The 17,400-nt window shown below is 37.8% G+C and overlaps 2 protein-coding genes and 1 long non-coding RNA gene across 5 annotated transcripts in view; 2 read left to right on the top strand and 1 right to left on the bottom strand.

The window, feature by feature from the left end:
- The window catches only part of LOC144642705 (epididymal sperm-binding protein 1-like), a 211,799-nt gene that overhangs the window by 85,563 nt on the left and 108,836 nt on the right, over positions 1-17,400 (top strand). The gene's annotated exons all lie outside the window — the stretch shown is intronic.
- LOC144642700 (zinc metalloproteinase nas-6-like) lies at positions 1,937-12,769 on the bottom strand. The gene is made up of 10 exons (XM_078501735.1): positions 12,627-12,769; positions 11,631-11,753; positions 11,142-11,268; positions 7,750-7,853; positions 7,273-7,356; positions 6,325-6,485; positions 5,433-5,511; positions 5,076-5,132; positions 3,147-3,261; positions 1,937-1,995 (listed from the first exon to the last, which is right to left on the bottom strand). The coding sequence occupies exons 1-9, from the start codon at positions 12,703-12,705 to the stop codon at positions 3,155-3,157; spliced, it is 921 nt and encodes a 306-aa protein (XP_078357861.1). The 5' UTR covers positions 12,706-12,769; the 3' UTR covers positions 1,937-1,995; positions 3,147-3,154.
- LOC144642718 (uncharacterized) lies at positions 12,891-15,736 on the top strand. The gene is made up of 3 exons (XR_013568768.1): positions 12,891-13,181; positions 13,396-13,707; positions 15,298-15,736. It is a non-coding gene; the product is annotated as an uncharacterized LOC144642718 (long non-coding RNA).

Genomic DNA, 17,400 nt, shown 5'->3' with positions numbered 1-17,400 from the left:
CTCTCCAGAGAGTTGTTCTTTTGTCTATCTGGAAATTATTTATTCATTTCCACGATTCGTTTGAAGTCGAAAGAAATGACTCTCAAGGGTAACATCATCAGGGGTATCAAATGGTCTTTGCGAGCATTTGCGAGCATGCGAGCACAGCGTTTTTCTTTGCGAGCACGAACACTAGCAAAAAAAACAACAAACGAAGCTAAAGAGGTCTATTGCAGAGAGAACAATGCATTGCACAAAAGTACATTTTGCCAGACAGCGCTTTGCACGTGCAATTATTGATGCAGAGTTACGGAGCCTGTTCATAAATATTTCGCCCATTTTCGGTATCAGTCGCCGCACTTCGTGCATACACTTTTCATAAATGCATACTGATCCTGGAACCTGTCCCCCGCACAGCTGGTTCCGCCCATCACTATGCATTTGCACAAAAGTGTACTCAGAGCCACCTTAAATTTTCGAAAATTTAAGGTGGCTCTGCACCCAATGTACATAACGTGACTGTTTCAAAACACTAAGTAAATGAAAAGAACAGTTTATGTCAACGAAAGTGACGTGTACATAACTTTGCCAAGGTTGTAACTTAACATGCTGATCATTAATCCGTCATAAATGTGGGTCTCCGAGCTCGTTTTTGAGTTATAAGCACTTAAAGCGAAAATTAAGAGTGTTTTTAACAGGTTATACCGTTGCTATGGTAACTTGGAATGTCAAAAAAATAATCATAACTTGTTCACCAGTGATTGGGCATCTGTTTAATACCAAAACTGTTGCTTCTACTGAAAAAGAGTCATAATATTGATTCGTCAAAGTCGAGGTGCTGAAAAATGCAGGAAACTGTTTTGCGCCACCTTAAGATAAAACGCGTCATGCCGAAAGTAGCGAAGGTACACCATCGACCAATTTTTCAATTTCGTTTTCTGATGGTTTTAATTCCTTATTATTAAAATCTGGCAATGGTATATTGCAATTCCTGAGTTTTGGTTTGTTAACAGGCAATGGTATATGAGCTCATATACCACTGACCACAAATATGGTAGTCGATACGCGTCAACGAAAACAGCTGGGGAGCTCAAATATTACAATTCTTTGGGCGTTTCTAATAAAACAATTATTCCACTCATGCTTGTTGGATATGACAAAGTTATAGCCCACTCGGCGCTACGCGCCTCATCGGCGCATCGGCCCATCTCATATCCAACGCGCACTCGTGGAATAATTGTTAAATATTCAGCACTTTATCTTACTTATAACTCACACCAGTTTAGTGCAGTTAGCTGTACCTTCATTTATGAAGTCCAGTACAATGTTCATTACCCTTATTCAGAGGGGTAGGAGAGGTCACTATATACTTAAAGATGCTCATTTTATTAGGTTATTGGAGGGCGTTACTGCTTACTTTGTTGAGTGTAACTTCTAGGGTGGAATATACTTTTGCAAATTATAGGCAGTCTCTGTAAAAGCGGTCTGATCGATCTGTTTTGCATGAGAAATAGATTTCACCGTCATTTCTTTTATGTTGCGAGACGTTGATATACCTTAACTTAAGCCCAGAAGCCATAATGGCTCTTGTGCTAAAGCCACAATCCGTTTGATCATATCGGATCATTTAAGATTTTAATTTGCTCCGTCCCGCGTTACAAGCTTTCACGTCTCACGTCTCCCGTCTCTTTTTACGCCTGCCACACAGGCTAACGTCTCTCTCGCGGCGTTCTCGAAAAAAAAACGAAATCTATACTCCGCAGGCGGCAGATTAATTAAAAATATAGTGATCGTGTATAGCCTGGAAAGACCAAAAACACTGTTCGTAATATCATGAGTGATTAGTTTGGCTTGCATCGCCCAACAAGCAGTCCCCTCCTATATTCACTCCCCCATCCCCCGCTTCCCAATTTAGAGTTCAGACCACTGAAGACACAAATTAGCTGGCAAATAACATTTTTATTCTACTTGACATAATCCACCTGCATGGCACTTTATCCAGTGAAAGATCAACGCCTGAAATAAATAAAGATATTAATGCTGAGCAATATATCGCGTTTTATCTGTGACGAGCTATTAATTATTTCTCCGAAAGAGTAATAACCGATGTGCAAGAAATAATTAATTAGCACATCACGATACTTAATACGGTGGTATGTAATAAAATGGTAGATTCGTATCTGATGTAATCTTGTTTTAAGCGACAACATTTTTTTAGAAAGATTGCTACAAATATATTGTACAAACGTACACGCATGTTGTGGCTTTAAAGGTTTTCAAACCAGCCTTAGTTTTTTTTTTCACTCACATAATCTAATACAACGGAAAATAAAATTAAACTTAAAGTTTTAAAAACATTTCCAAAAAAGAGGAAAATTAAACCACAGCATATAATCTAGGGGAACTTGAACTACATAAAAAAGACGAAAATGCAAATAAGAAGAACTGAAAAGGAACTTGAAAGGCCAGTATGCGAAACTTAACACCCTAAGCTTTCGCCCTATTGTGAAAAGAAAAATGGTGGCAAACTTGCGAATTTCGACGTCCATGTGTCAGTAAGATATAAAGTTTTTGGAGAAATATTATCCAATCCTAACTCAGACTACGAAATCGCGAGGAATTTCCATAGCCAACAAGGCCGTAGGCCGAATTGGACAAAATTAGATCACATTCCGACGAACTGTGCTAAGTAATAGACCTCTTTAGCTTCGTTTGTTTGTTGCCCCATTTCAGTCCACGTGATGTTACCCTTGCGAATTGTTTCTTTCAACTTCAAAGAAATTCACGTGGAAATGAATAAAAAATTTCCATAAAGACAAAAGAACAACTCTCTGGAGAGTATCACATGATCTGAAATGGACAATTTACATACGTAAGCTGTTTTTTTTTTTTTTTTTTTTTTATTTTTTTTTTTTTACCCGGGGTTCGGTCCCCCCCCGCGCCCGCAATTTTGACCCCAAAGTCGATAGAAACGCTCAAGCGAAGCAATGTTTCAAGTTATGAACGCTTTGACAACTTGTATGTTACGGGTACGTTACGGCTGCACGCAGGGTACGCTTTGCAGAACTTTGGACAAATCTTGACAAACTACCTATATCGCAGGATATCTGTTATGCGTGGATGACAGATGACAATACAAATGTATATGATCACAACAGTTAAATTACAACTAACCTCAACACAGGTTGCAAGTCTTTTTGCAGTTTGCTCTCACATATCCGTGCCAGCTACAGTAGCTTGGCCAATAGTGACATCTATGGTCCTTGTCTTGGCATTTACAACCTTAGGTGGAAAGGATGTCACTTTAATTATTCGAGTTTCCTTAACGTTTTTGTTACACACGGAACCAGGGTGGGGTCCTGGACTCCGATATGAAAGAGACGGGGCTGCTCGTCGTCTCGCTTAGGGGTGTGAATTTCGGATTTTGTTCTCACTTAGGGCATTCCTTGGCATTCCGGACTGTTTCCGTGAAAAACGCTTCTATTTTCAGCCGTCAAGGTCTCGTTTAGGGTTGCACGCGAAGAAATATAGAAATATATATGTTTTAAAATGTTTTAGAAATGGTATCTTTTACTAGGGGTCAAGAGAAGCCTGAGCCACTGCCACATTGGCCTCCTTTAATTTAGGGGTTTAATTATATAGCTGTCAGTAAATCCTATATTGTCAGCGCAGCTATTTTTCCTTAATTTCTGAGAACTGTCCAATTTGGGATTAAATTTGGATAGTTTCAATTAGGACATTCAGATAAAATGCACAAACTGTCCAATTTAAGAAAAATTGGACAGTTTTGTCTCAGCCAATCAAATCGAAGAATAAACAACATGTGACGGATATTAGCCAATTAGCACAAAGCATAGCTACAGCCCTGTAAACTTGTCGCATTGTTAGTCAACAATGGCGGAATTTTCTAAGGCAAGTTTGCTACGTTTTTCCATTCTTTTGGAGCTTTTCAGCAATAGTAACAACAAAGAGAAATTTTCTATGTTGTCAGAAGTGGAACATAGACTAAGAAGCAAAAACCAAGAGCAAAACACCTGCAATAGTACAAAACTTGGGTGAACGTAAGTGCAGCGAAGCGAAGCAAGAAATCTGTCAGATATTCATCGCCATGAGCTAGATGCAATTCTTTGTCGTTTTTTGCTGAAATTCGAAAAGAAAAGACGGCGATGAAGAACGAACGAGATAGTGGAAAGGAGTATGTCAGATTCAAGAAGTTGTAACACTCTTCGGACACTTTGTGTACGACTTTCATTGATCGATGCAGTGTTTTCACTCACTTTGTAGCAAGCTTCGCAAACTCAGGTGAATAAAATTGCACGGTTTTGTTTAAGTTTTATTTGTGAAGACAATTAATGCTTTGAGTGAGTTACATGTGCTGTGTTATGCCTACTATTGTTGAATGCTTTTCTTGTTCTGGACATAAGTTTATTGTTTACGCTGGATTGACTGACTACAAGCTATATAATTAATATGTAACCGGACTACATGCTTGTCCAATTTGGAAATAATTTGATTCAAAAAAATTCCTCTGACAGCCAAATTGGACTCGGCCTACGGCCTCGTCCAATTTTGGCTGCCCTCGGAATTTTTTTCATCAAATTATTTCCAAATTGGACAGCATGTAGTCCAATTACGTATACTAATTGAATATTTCCGGCGAGCATTCCCTTCTGGTTGCTGTTGGTGCAAAGAGAATTTATGAAAACGACTTGTAATGTTTATATTAAATAACCATTGGCCATCCTCGGTGAATCAATCAATCAATCAATCGATCAACTTTATTAAAAGAGGGTAACGACAAACAGTAAAAACTGACAAACTAGCGGCCCTCGGATTGCAAACAACTAAATTTCATTATATACAATTACAAATTTCAAAAAATAGGGATAACAAATTTAAAAAAACCCTGTAAAATGATGAATGTCCTTAACTAGGTGCGTAAAAATCAATCAGACAAGCTTTAAAACAATGTAGACTCTCGCTTTTAATTCATTTGAATTTATTTGAATCCACTTGGAACAAGTGTATGTTTGAACATAAAAACGGGCTTATGCTTGTTGCATAACAAAAAAACAAAAACAAGTTAAAGCACTTACTACATATTGGCTGAGTTGTTGGAGGCTTCGTAGTAGGGGGCTTTGTAGTAGGTTTCGCTGTTTAAATAAAGAGAAAATATTTTTAAAACATTGGTCACTAAAGTTGATGTGACCCCGCCTCCACGTACTGTCATGTAAAGCAGTAAAAAGTCAATCTGCACTCTTCCCCTTTCTTTGTAAGCAAGAAAATTAATCAATCTTCACTGTGTTTCTTCCCTTTTGAGCACTTCTCTCGGGCGCTGGCAACCAGAGAGGGACGTCTGAAATTCAGACTACATTTATAAAGAACCTGTTTCGGCTAACTTGAGAAAACACAAGTTCTTACTCGCGGGTTTTACTATACTGTATCTTACTTACTTTTGCATCCGTAAAACCTGTTGATCTCCTCTATATCCCACTTGCTGAAGTCGTGTTTGTTCCCAATTGTCCCTGTAAACTAATAATTCTTAAAATTATAACCTGCGATCAGTCTTTTTTTTTTTGGAAGGGAGAGGGAACAGTCTGTGATAAGCAGGAAGAGGGGGCATGATAATTATGAAATTTATTATTATTATTATTGCGGCCTGATTTACCCTTGACATGTTTGAAACGAAAATTAAGTGTCGCTCAAGACAAAGTGACGATAACTGCTATGTTTGTAATTTTAATTTAATTTATTTTCGGTAATAAAGGGTGTGTTGTTGTTTTTGTTGTTGTTGTTGTTGAGTGCATGGGGAAATTGATTTTCAAAAAATCAAGAATATTACAGGTTGTAGAAAATTACTAGATAGTCTACTTAACCAAGTCTCAGGTCTGTACGGTATTCGCTTTCTGTACTCGAGTTTTTCGTCAAAATGTTCCACGCAAATTTAGAGAGCACAGTATGGAAACGCCATGTTGGTGGGCACATGCGGAGGGGCACCAACATGGCGGTCGGAAATCAATGTAAACATCTGGAATTCACATTTGCTTGAAAAAGCACTCAGCTTTCCCTCATAAACAAGTAAATAGTCACAAAATACCTCTCGCAAAACCTAAACTGTTCCGATTGTTACAAAACAGAATGAGACACTTTTTTGATGTCGTGTGACATGAAACTCCAAAATTCAAAATACTCTATCATATAGACGGCAGATTCTATCGAGTTGAAAACCTTCAACAAGATATAAATTAAGGATGTCTAATAGCCAGTGAAACTCAGGGTTCTCGCGATTCTGGATTTTAGAATTTTGATAACGTCACGTGAAAACCCAGGAGGTGCACAACTTACAGATGTGTCCTTTACGTGGATTGTTGTTAGAAGTCGTCCGTTATGGTCCCTTTTGGCAAAGGCAGTCTTTGTATAATGCATGATGCTCAAGTAATCATAAGGTGTCCCGCTGGTGTCGTAATTCCAGATGTCATTGGGCTTATCTAACACGTTCTTCCAACCTAAGAAGGAGAGTTTGGTTCAAATTTTGTGAACTTGAGGAATTGGATGTTGTATCAGACTGGGAACGCTATAACTAATGTCATACATGTTTATTAAGTACTCGTTGCCGTAATGCAAAACTTTGGATCTCTGAAGTATCTGGGAAGCGTGTTGCCATATAGACTGTTCACAGCCTTTCTGTTTTTCAACGCAAAAGAACGCGCGAAAAACAGCGAGAAAAGCACAAGGGGTGGGGGCCGAGCGAAGTGAGCCAAAGAAAACTCGCGAATCTTTAATTTCCCCGCGTTCAATGTTCGCAGAAAAATGTGAGAAAATAGGGATTGTGATTAGTTTATAAATTGTACTAGAACAATTTAGAAGCAAGTTTGGCCAAAAATTCATCTCGCACGAAACGGAAAGCTTTGAAAAGTTATTTATTTTAACAGGGTTTATGTGTTGTTTGAGGGGCGGTGGCGTAACGGTTAGCGCACCGGACTCCCGCATAAAACGGTCCAGGTTCGAGTCCTGGTTGGGGACATTGTGTTGTGTTCTTTGGCAAGACATTTTACTCTCATAGTGCATCTCTCCACCCAGGTGTATAAATGGATACCGGCGAAATAATCCTGGGGGTAACCCTGCGATGGACTAGCATCCCATCCAGGGGAGGGAGTATAAATATTCCTAGCCGCGTAATGCTACCGAAACCGGGATTAGCTTCGGCAGTATGGGCCGCTTGGCTCGAGGCTTACCTTACTAATATGCTCAAATGTAGAGTGCTTTTTTATCAGCAAATTACAGAATACTTACCATCTTGTAGATTCTGTCTATAAATTGTCACATACTTGTCACGATCCGGCCTATCCTGTTCATGTGGAAATCCAAGTGCGTGTGCTAATAGAAACACATCGTCATTCAGAATCAGTGGTCAGGGCGAACACATACAAAGATTTGTGACTTGAACAGAAATTTTAAAAGAGCAAGGGGATGGTGACAGTATTTGACTGCTAAAAAAATATCCAACCATGTGGAGGCATGATGGTAATGGAAACGCGATACACATACTCGAGCACAAACTTTAGAAACCAAAATTTTCTCCAACAAACTTTCTGCCATCCTCTCCACTGATGTATTTCATATATATAGATTTTTAAAGGTAAATAAATTCCTGATAAAAGCAAGCATTTAAACACATGAGCGAAGCCCTTCGAATTCCCTTAGTTCTTTACAATCAGATTAGCTGCCGCCTTTCTGAAGAGTTTCACTGTTTTCCTGGTCTTTTCTTACCTATCTCATGAATCACGACACCTTTTCCCCAGCAACCTTTCGCCAGATTAAGATGTTGCCCTCCTGGCCAACAGATCATCCCAACATTGGATGAGCAGCCCGCTCTATCGAAAAACAACTAATTAGCCGGGGATTGTAATCCAATCAGAAATGAAAAAATATTTTGAATAAATACTAAATAATGGCTTCCAATAGCTAATTTGAGTCTATTCATTATTGTATTTGAAGCGTAGCAATATACAGAATATAGCAACACAAGAGAGTAATGTAAGTTAATGAGAGTTTCATTTTGATAAGTTAGTGGAAGGAACTACAGATCATTAGATCCATAACAACCAGATGATTGGGGACAACTACGGTTCACTTGTCCTTTACTGTTTTAGCATTTACCGAACAAATTGCTGCATATACTTAGCATTGGTGCTCTCATGTGTAAAGCAGTTACCGTAAAATCCTGATTTCTCGAACCAATTTTCGTTTCGCTTGGATAGTACTTCTCTATAATTTTACCCCCGATTACTCGAAGCAATTTTCGTTTCGCTTGGATAGTACTTCTCTATAATTTTACCCCCGATTTCTCGAAGCAATTTTCGTTTCCCTTGGATAGTACTTCTCTATAATTTTACCCCCGATTACTCGAAGCAATTTTCGTTTCGCTTGGATAGTACTTCTCTATAATTTTACCCCCGATTTCTCGAAGCAATTTTCGTTTCGCTTGGATAGTACTTCTCTATAATTTTACCCCCGATTACTCGAAGCAATTTTCGTTTCCCTTGGATAGTACTTCTCTATAATTTTACCCCCGATTACTCAAAGCAATTTTCGTTTCGCTTGGATAGTACTTCTCTATAATTTTACCCCCGATTACTCGAAGCAATTTTCGTTTCCCTTGGATAGTACTTCTCTATAATTTTACCCCTGATTACTCGAAGCAATTTTCGTTTCGCTTGGATAGTACTTCTCTATAATTTTACCCCCGATTACTCGAAGCAATTTTCGTTTCCCTTGGATAGTACTTCTCTATAATTTTACCCCCGATTACTCGAAGCAATTTTCGTTTCGCTTGGATAGTACTTCTCTGTAATTTTACCCCCGATTACTCGAAGCAATTTTCGTTTCCCTTGGATAGTACTTCTCTATAATTTTACCCCCGATTACTCGAAGCAATTTTCGTTTCGCTTGGATAGTACTTCTCTATAATTTTACCCCCGATTACTCGAAGCAATTTTCGTTTCGCTTGGATAGTACTTCTCTATAATTTTACCCCCGATTACTCGAAGCAATTTTCGTTTCCCTTGGATAGTACTTCTCTATAATTTTACCCCCGATTACTCGAAGCAATTTTCGTTTCGCTTGGATAGTACTTCTCTATAATTTTACCCCCGATTACTCGAAGCAATTTTCGTTTCGCTTGGATAGTACTTCTCTATAATTTTACCCCCGATTACTCGAAGCAATTTTCGTTTCGCTTGGATAGTACTTCTCTATAATTTTACCCCCGATTACTCGAAGCAATTTTCGTTTCGCTTGGATAGTACTTCTCTATAATTTTACCCCCGATTACTCGAAGCAATTTTCGTTTCGCTTGGATAGTACTTCTCTATAATTTTACCCCCGATTACTCGAAGCAATTTTCGTTTCGCTTGGATAGTACTTCTCTATAATTTTACCCCCGATTACTCGAAGCAATTTTCGTTTCGCTTGGATAGTACTTCTCTTTAATTTTACCCCCGATTACTCGAAGCAATTTTCGTTTCGCTTGGATAGTACTTCTCTATAATTTTACCCCCGATTACTCGAAGCAATTTTCGTTTCCCTTGGATAGTACTTCTCTATAATTTTACCCCCGATTACTCGAAGCAATTTTCGTTTCGCTTGGATAGTACTTCTCTATAATTTTACCCCCGATTACTCGAAGCAATTTTCGTTTCCCTTGGATAGTACTTCTCTATAATTTTACCCCCGATTACTCGAAGCAATTTTCGTTTCGCTTGGATAGTACTTCTCTATAATTTTACCCCCGATTACTCGAAGCAATTTTCGTTTCGCTTGGATAGTACTTCTCTATAATTTTACCCCCGATTACTCGAAGCAATTTTCGTTTCGCTTGGATAGTACTTCTCTATAATTTTACCCCCGATTACTCGAAGCAATTTTCGTTTCGCTTGGATAGTACTTCTCTATAATTTTACCCCCGATTACTCGAAGCAATTTTCGTTTCCCTTGGATAGTACTTCTCTATAATTTTACCCCCGATTACTCGAAGCAATTTTCGTTTCGCTTGGATAGTACTTCTCTATAATTTTACCCCCCATTTCTCGAAGCAATTTTCGTTTCGCTTGGATAGTACTTCTCTATAATTTTACCCCCGATTACTCGAAGTAATTTTCGTTTCGCTTGGATAGTACTTCTCTATAATTTTACCCCCGATTACTCGAAGCAATTTTCGTTTCCCTTGGATAGTACTTCTCTATAATTTTACCCCCGATTACTCGAAGCAATTTTCGTTTCGCTTGGATAGTACTTCTCTATAATTTTACCCCCGATTACTCGAAGCAATTTTCGTTTCGCTTGGATAGTACTTCTCTATAATTTTACCCCCGATTACTCGAACCTCTTCATTTCGCAAAGCAACTCTCGTTTCCCCTGGAGGCTCGAGAAACCGGGATTCTAATGTAAATGTGCCAATAAGTGAATATTATATCGTAATGATTTCTTTCTTGCATATTAACTACCAAAATTTGTGTCATATACAATTCCCACCTAGCTACCTTATTCTTACTAATCATATACAATTCCCACCTAGCTACCTTATTCTTACTAATTTTTGCGATTTTCGCGTTTTCAACTAATCGCGAAATTATATACGCGCGAAAAAAACATTGCGGGAAATTTTAACACGCGAACATTAATACGATATTTTATATCAAAACAACAATTCTAGGAACTGCAACTATCTATGCTTGAAAATATCGTTCCGTGTTGTTTTCTTCAGCTTGTAAATCAACCAAGACCTCTTAAAGCACAGTCACCTAAGTTTCCGTTTGCAGGCTCCTTGTAATTACATTGAGCCAGACCTTTGTGTATTTCCAGTAGTTCCTTAGTCTTTGACGAGTGATCCAGATAACACTGACAAAGTTTCGAAATTTAATACACTTTTGCTCTAATGTTTCTTGCAATCGCGAAAATTATTACTCGCGAAATTCGGCTCCCAAATTTTCGCGAACTTAATTAAAAGTACGCGCGAAAATTAGTAAGAATAACGTATATAAAAAAGAGTTAAAGAGGCGTTTCTCATGCAGTTATCCGCTTGTAGCTATTTCTGGGTGCGCATGTATTTTCTCCTTTCTAGTTTTCGATCACAAATAACAGTCGTTAACAGCTAAACTTACTGGTCGTTCCTTCTGGTAAACTGAAGAAAACATCTTTGGTTTGTCCTTTTTACAAACTTGATGCAGGTCACTCGCTCATAGTATGCCATGACTTCCTTAATCACTCTAAGAGCTTGTGGTTCATTTGCTAAAAAACAGTTCCAGCAAGATTAACATCACTAACGTATAGAACATTAACAACACTGGTACACGATCAGTTTTGTAGAAGAAACAGTAACATAAAAGTTGAAAATGGTAGCTATCTGGGTATTGAGTAGCTTAATGTGTTTTTCCTATCTTTATAAGTAAGTTAAGGTGATTCCACTAAAAACAAAGAGTGTTTCAAACCTGATTCAAGTTACAACAATGTTATGAGCATTACAAAAATGTGACAAAAATGGGGGTCACTGCGCTAGTTTTTGTACAAAATGGATGATCATTATAGTAGTCTTTCTATTTTCCCTTTGTCAACTGCAAATCACAATAGGCACCTTTATGTCCAATACTCACCAATGGAGCTATGATATACATAGTACACTATTCCATTTGGCCACTTTCTCAATTTATGACCAGCTTTTGCGGGATTCGGGATCATGTCTCCGTGCATTAAGTGTTCTGGGACGTTGTTATTTTCTACGCAAAAATGAAGAATAGAAGTTGACAGTTTCAGTGAATTACAAATGTTCGTGGCTAGCGTTTCGTCCCTGCAAGGGACTCTTAACAGACCTTTCTGCTTTCAATTGGTAAACGCGTCGAGCATCGCGCTCAAAGTCCCGTTCGCAAGCATGTAATGATGACTGCAATCTCGTTGAGTATCGCGCTCAAAGTTAAGAAAGTTATAAAAACAACAACAATAATAATTTTAGAGTTTAAGTTATACCCAGCAAGGCTCCCAAAATAACGTCCCTAGTTGCTTACGAATTTTGCAACAGCCTTTTCCTTGGCCACTATTGGAGCCATGATTGCTGCTTTCAGCTGCAGTACAGAACTTGTAGCTGGCCTATGATACTAATTTAGCTTGATAAAATGAGAACGACCGGTTAGCTCAGTGGTAGAGCGCCGGACTGTCGTGCGGGAGGTCTCGGGTTAAAATAACTGAGGAGAATGTGCTGCCTTTGTAACTACATCTGCAAATGGTTAGACATTCTAGTCTTCTCGGATAAGGACGATAAACCGTAGGCACCGTCTCCTACATCTTCAGTGTTATAATCAGCAGGGGACGTTAAAGAACCCACACACTATCCGAAAAGAGTAGAGCATGAAGTTCCCGGTGTTGTGGTCTGTTCTATTCCATGGGTTGGTGGTGGGGTGAGATCATACACATGGACGGATAGCGGCTGCCATAGGCGCCTTATATGCTGATGTCCGGTCTCATCCCTTAATTCTGTAAATTGTAAATAGTTACTGAAAAGCCCTGTGGGGAGCTGACTGTTAAAGTTTACATTACAAAGTTTACACATTATCATAAAATGTACAGACTTTCAGACAAGGAAACAAAAAACAAACCATAAGGAACACCTTCATCCTGTGTCGCCTCCACAGCACTGATCAGCAACATCAACGCAGCCACAGTGAAATGTAGCATTTTGATGAATCTGGAGGAAAATAAATTATTTGATTTATTTTTCCTTTTTTTAAGGTGTTTTTTTTTTAGTGACTACTATACGTCACCTGAAAATAAACTTACCTTAAATAAGACTCTATTCGTATTCATACTCACTCATTACATTTTTGCCACTTGCTGTAAACAAACGTATTCCCGTATGCAGTGCGGCGCGTAACCAGAACTGGATATCTGATGACGTCATATTTTTTTCAAAATGGCGCTCGCTTCAAGGGACAGTATAGTGGTAGAGTTTTTAGGTCCTGTATACGCGCTGAAGTGCCCATGTCCCACAGTACTTTGGGAACTTAGCCTTTGAACAACAAGGTAACAGACGAGTGTGAGAAAATGGCGTCTTTTCACGTGTTCTTTGAGTTCTAGAGGAAAAAATATTGATTTTTGGAGCATTCGATAGCATGAGGCTGCTTGACCAAGCATCAAACATCTAAAGATAAAAGGTGCGTAGCAATTTTTTCTATCTTTGGAAAAATTATTTTAAGAATCTGTATACAATTTGCTTTGATTTCGTACTATTTTCGTTGTAGTGCAAGACTTATTCACATAGTGCTGTGGTTTTGAAGATACAACTTTGTGTCGCGCCATGTGCGTTATTTGTAAAGTTATACATCGACTGGACTGCTTATGCCATGTTCGTTTGATGTTATTTTGCAGTCTGTTGGAAAAGCACATCGCTTTCGTGAAGAAAAGATGCCGGTTGTGTAAGAAAACCTTATCAAAGTGAATGGTGGTCCAGAACTGCTTTAAGACAGCGGTTTGAAACGAAATTTTGGAGTTTTTTGACATCGATGTTGAGTGAGTAAGACACCAAAGATGTTTACCCGAAGAAAGTGTATTCAGCTTGCAGTCAATCCTGATTTGAGCTTATTAAAACCTGCTCAACATTACAACTAATAGAAGTCAAGTTCCTCAACTAGCTATGGTCAAAAGCATCAATTTCATCTTTTACTGGTGGATGAAAATAAGGTAGGTTTTTATTTGTACATGTATCAGACCCATGGGTAAAAACAATAGTAAGCTTATACCTGGCTGAAAACAATGCAAATAATTTATTGTCTTTGTCACATAAATCACAGCAGAAAATAAAACAACTCTGCATACTGTTATTGCTGTGTTTTTTTTTGTTCAACTAGTTTGCAAATTATTTTGTCTGTGCCGCATGGGTCTGGACATTGCGGTCAGGCAATGTCCCCTGTTTTTACCCCTGTTTTATGAGTCAGATGAGTCTAAGTCAATGAGTCAAATCAGTAGAAAAGTGATTTTCACACAAAGTTAGTTATAACCTATTGAACCAATAATTTTTGCCTGAGTACAAATTACCTTAGAAGCACTTCAAATCATTTGCATGTGGTTAGGTTTTATTTGTTAGTTATGGTTGCACTGGCTTTTTCAAATAACTTCTCTTATATAATTTATTATTTGTGGGAGGTGCAGTGGCCCATTAATGGCTAGCATGCTGGACTCTAGATTAAGCAGTCCAGGTTCGGGGCCCGGCCAGGGCACTACATTTTGTTCTTGGGCAAGAAACATGCCTCTCCCACCCAGATGTATAAATGGTTACTGGTGAATTTACTGTCAGGGGTATCCTTGTGATAGACTAGCATCCCATCCATGGGGTGTAAAATACTCCTAGTCGCTAAATGCTACAGAAACCGGAATAAGCTCTGGCTGTGTGGGCCACTAGGCTTGGACGCAGACTTTATTTTGAATCTGCACTCATGACTCATTGACTTATAAGACTAATATAATATTTATTTTCATTTCTGGTATTTTTGTAGTATTTACGTAATAATTGTTCATGGGTATATCTTGCTTGTTAAGTTTAGGGTGACTGACTAAATTTTAATTTCATGTTAGCATTTCTTGCACTAAAAATTAAGAATTTCAAATTTAAGAGCATCTATGGTAATTATAATAACCTTATATCCAAAGCTGATCTCCCCTAATTTAACTGCTTAGCTATTAACCATATGATCCTTAATTTATCTTTTGAATCATTGCTGAGAAGAACAGATTTTTTTACTATGGATGAAAAAAGATAAAAAGTGAAACTTGCCACTTCACAATTAAGGTGGACATGATTAGGGTATGGGGAGAAACTGGACTGCTGTAACAAAATCTTTTTTACCTTGTATATATATATATATATATATATATATATATATATATACCCATGGTGTAAATGTCAATAAAAATTGTTCACAAATTTTATTATCTCTTGCTATCCAAAAAATATGGGGGGGGGGGGGTTCACATGGCATTTAGCACTGAAATATAGTGAAAGCTTGATTCAACAAATGAGGCTATCATCTTTTCAATTCAGGCCTTGGTCTCATATCCTGAAATCTTAGTGGTTGTGAAGATAATATGTGGAAGAAATATGTGGTAGAATATTGTTTGGGAGTCTTGCACTAGCTGCAATCCACAGACTTGGCAGTATGCTGACAGAATCATTTTCACCTCTCAGTGATAGCTAATATATGTAAAAGGAAATAAATAATTATATGAGTTGAGCTGCTCTCATTGCATTTGCTAAAATTATACTATTTTTTCCAGGTAATTGCAAGAAAGCTTTAAAAGAGGAAAAAAAGGAAGTTATGATATGATCAAGGAACATAATAAAATAACTTTTGAATGAGTGGTGTTGAATGCTTTTTTCAAGTTACCATAAATGCTTGTTTCAACCCTGCTTTCGCACAAAATACAAACACTGCAAAATGTTGAGTATAAACAGAAAAGTGATTGAAGTTTCTGAGGCAGCAGCAAAGAAAGATACCCTGATATAGGGCTGTTAAAATCCAAATAATACTGGATACTGGATTTTGTGCCGGGATTGAAAACTGTAGTGGCAGAACATTTTTGGAACCGAATGATACTAATATTTACATTTATCACCTCAGTGTGAACTTTTCTCAATATACAATTGTAATCAGGATAATCCTGAACAATTGAAGTATTAGAACTTTTGTACATACATGTACCTGGAACATTTTTAAAGACTATATGTTTTTAGTGATTATTAGAACATTGCATATGACACAGAAAAGACCTAAACGATCTAGATTGTATGCACTAAGAGTCGAGTTTGATTCAATTCCCGCTAGTACACATTAAACAGGAGGAAGATTTAAAATGATCGGAAATGAAAACGAGAGTGTACTACAATACTGGTCAATACTTCAACCGTCATAAAAGCTTGATGAAAAAATATATTCACTTGCATCAGACTTCACTTGAAACAGCCTCATTTTTAAGGCTGAATTATCTTTGTATGTGGCGAACTTGAGAACAAGATCTCGTGCAAAAAATCCTTTGTACTATTGATAAGTTCAGCGCAGTGCGGCGGTGGAATCTTGATTTATCGAACTCAAGAGGAAACGAAAATTGATTCGAGTAAGCGTGCGTTAAATTGAAGCGTTTAAATACGTAACGTAAATCCAAGGAAACCAACCACTGGTTTGAGTTTTACCGAGGTTCAATACAACGTGGGTTAAATCGGGATTCTATTGCTATTATATTCTTTCATGTAGCTCGAGGGCCGACGCCATATTTGCTTACCAACCCACTAGAGCTTAGTCCTTTCGCGATCAGAACAATGTTTTGGTCAGTGAGTGAGCCAATCAGATGACAGGAAATCATATATCCAGTTCTGGTTACGCGCCGCACTGGTATGTGAGCAATACTGTAGCGCGCGCCAAAATTCGTTTCGCCTAAGAAGACTAATTGCGAACGGAACAGGACCACGAGCGAGCGAGGGGTCATGGAACACTTACTCTGTAGTGCCCCCTCCTTTTTTGCCCCCCCCCCCACCCCCAAACCCCCCAACCCTAATTTTGGGCACAGAGCAGCAAATGGAAAAAAAATGACAAGAAATAGAATAAAATTTCTTTAGCCGTGCATGGTACATTTTGGTCTTGATATAAGCCTCAATCAGGTCTAATAAATAAAATGTTCCTATATTTACAAGAGCGAGAGTGTCTTTTGATTTAAAATTTTCAAACCAGGTTAATTTCTATTTTTCATTCTCTCATATTCATAATCATAATCAAATGAAATAAAAATCAAACTGGCTTGAAACATTTTCAACCAACGATGCAAATTTAAATCTCAGCACATACATTAAAGGGTGCGATTAAATGTCTAAACCTTGAACATAAGTATCAAAAACAAACGATCAATCCTTAACAACTTTGCTAAGTACATGTCTAAATGTCCTCGTTACTTAACTACTACAGGTAACATACATTAGAACTGGTTTCATTGAAAACACAAGCTTCAGTATAAAAGCCAAAAGTACTCACCCTTTTAACGGAAACCAACTTCGCTCTTCTCTTAATGTGCAATTAGTGATTATAAGCTACTACCTGCTAGTACTTATACCGTTATGAAAATCGACTTTTTTACAACGAAAGTAAATAACATTATTTAAGTCTAAATCGGAAGGCTCAGCTGCATAAACTGAGAATAAAAATGTTTAAATTATTTACGTTTACTTCAAATAAATCACTTTAAAGATTAAAATAAACGGAATTCATAGAGAACAATTAAAAAGAATTGTCTGGAAGAAAACTAAGAAAATTTATAAATGCTAGTCTTTGTCAAGAAGTGCCAGTTTTTCACAGCCTAGAATAAACAGCTTAATACTGCTAAGGTTTAACA

The sequence above is a fragment of the Oculina patagonica genome, chromosome 2 (assembly GCF_052425735.1).
Source record: "Oculina patagonica isolate OP01 chromosome 2, crgOcupat, whole genome shotgun sequence".
Classification (NCBI taxonomy): domain Eukaryota; kingdom Metazoa; phylum Cnidaria; class Anthozoa; order Scleractinia; family Oculinidae; genus Oculina; species Oculina patagonica.
The sequence above is the reverse complement of the archived record's forward strand: the minus strand, read 5'-3'. Positions and strand labels throughout refer to the sequence as shown.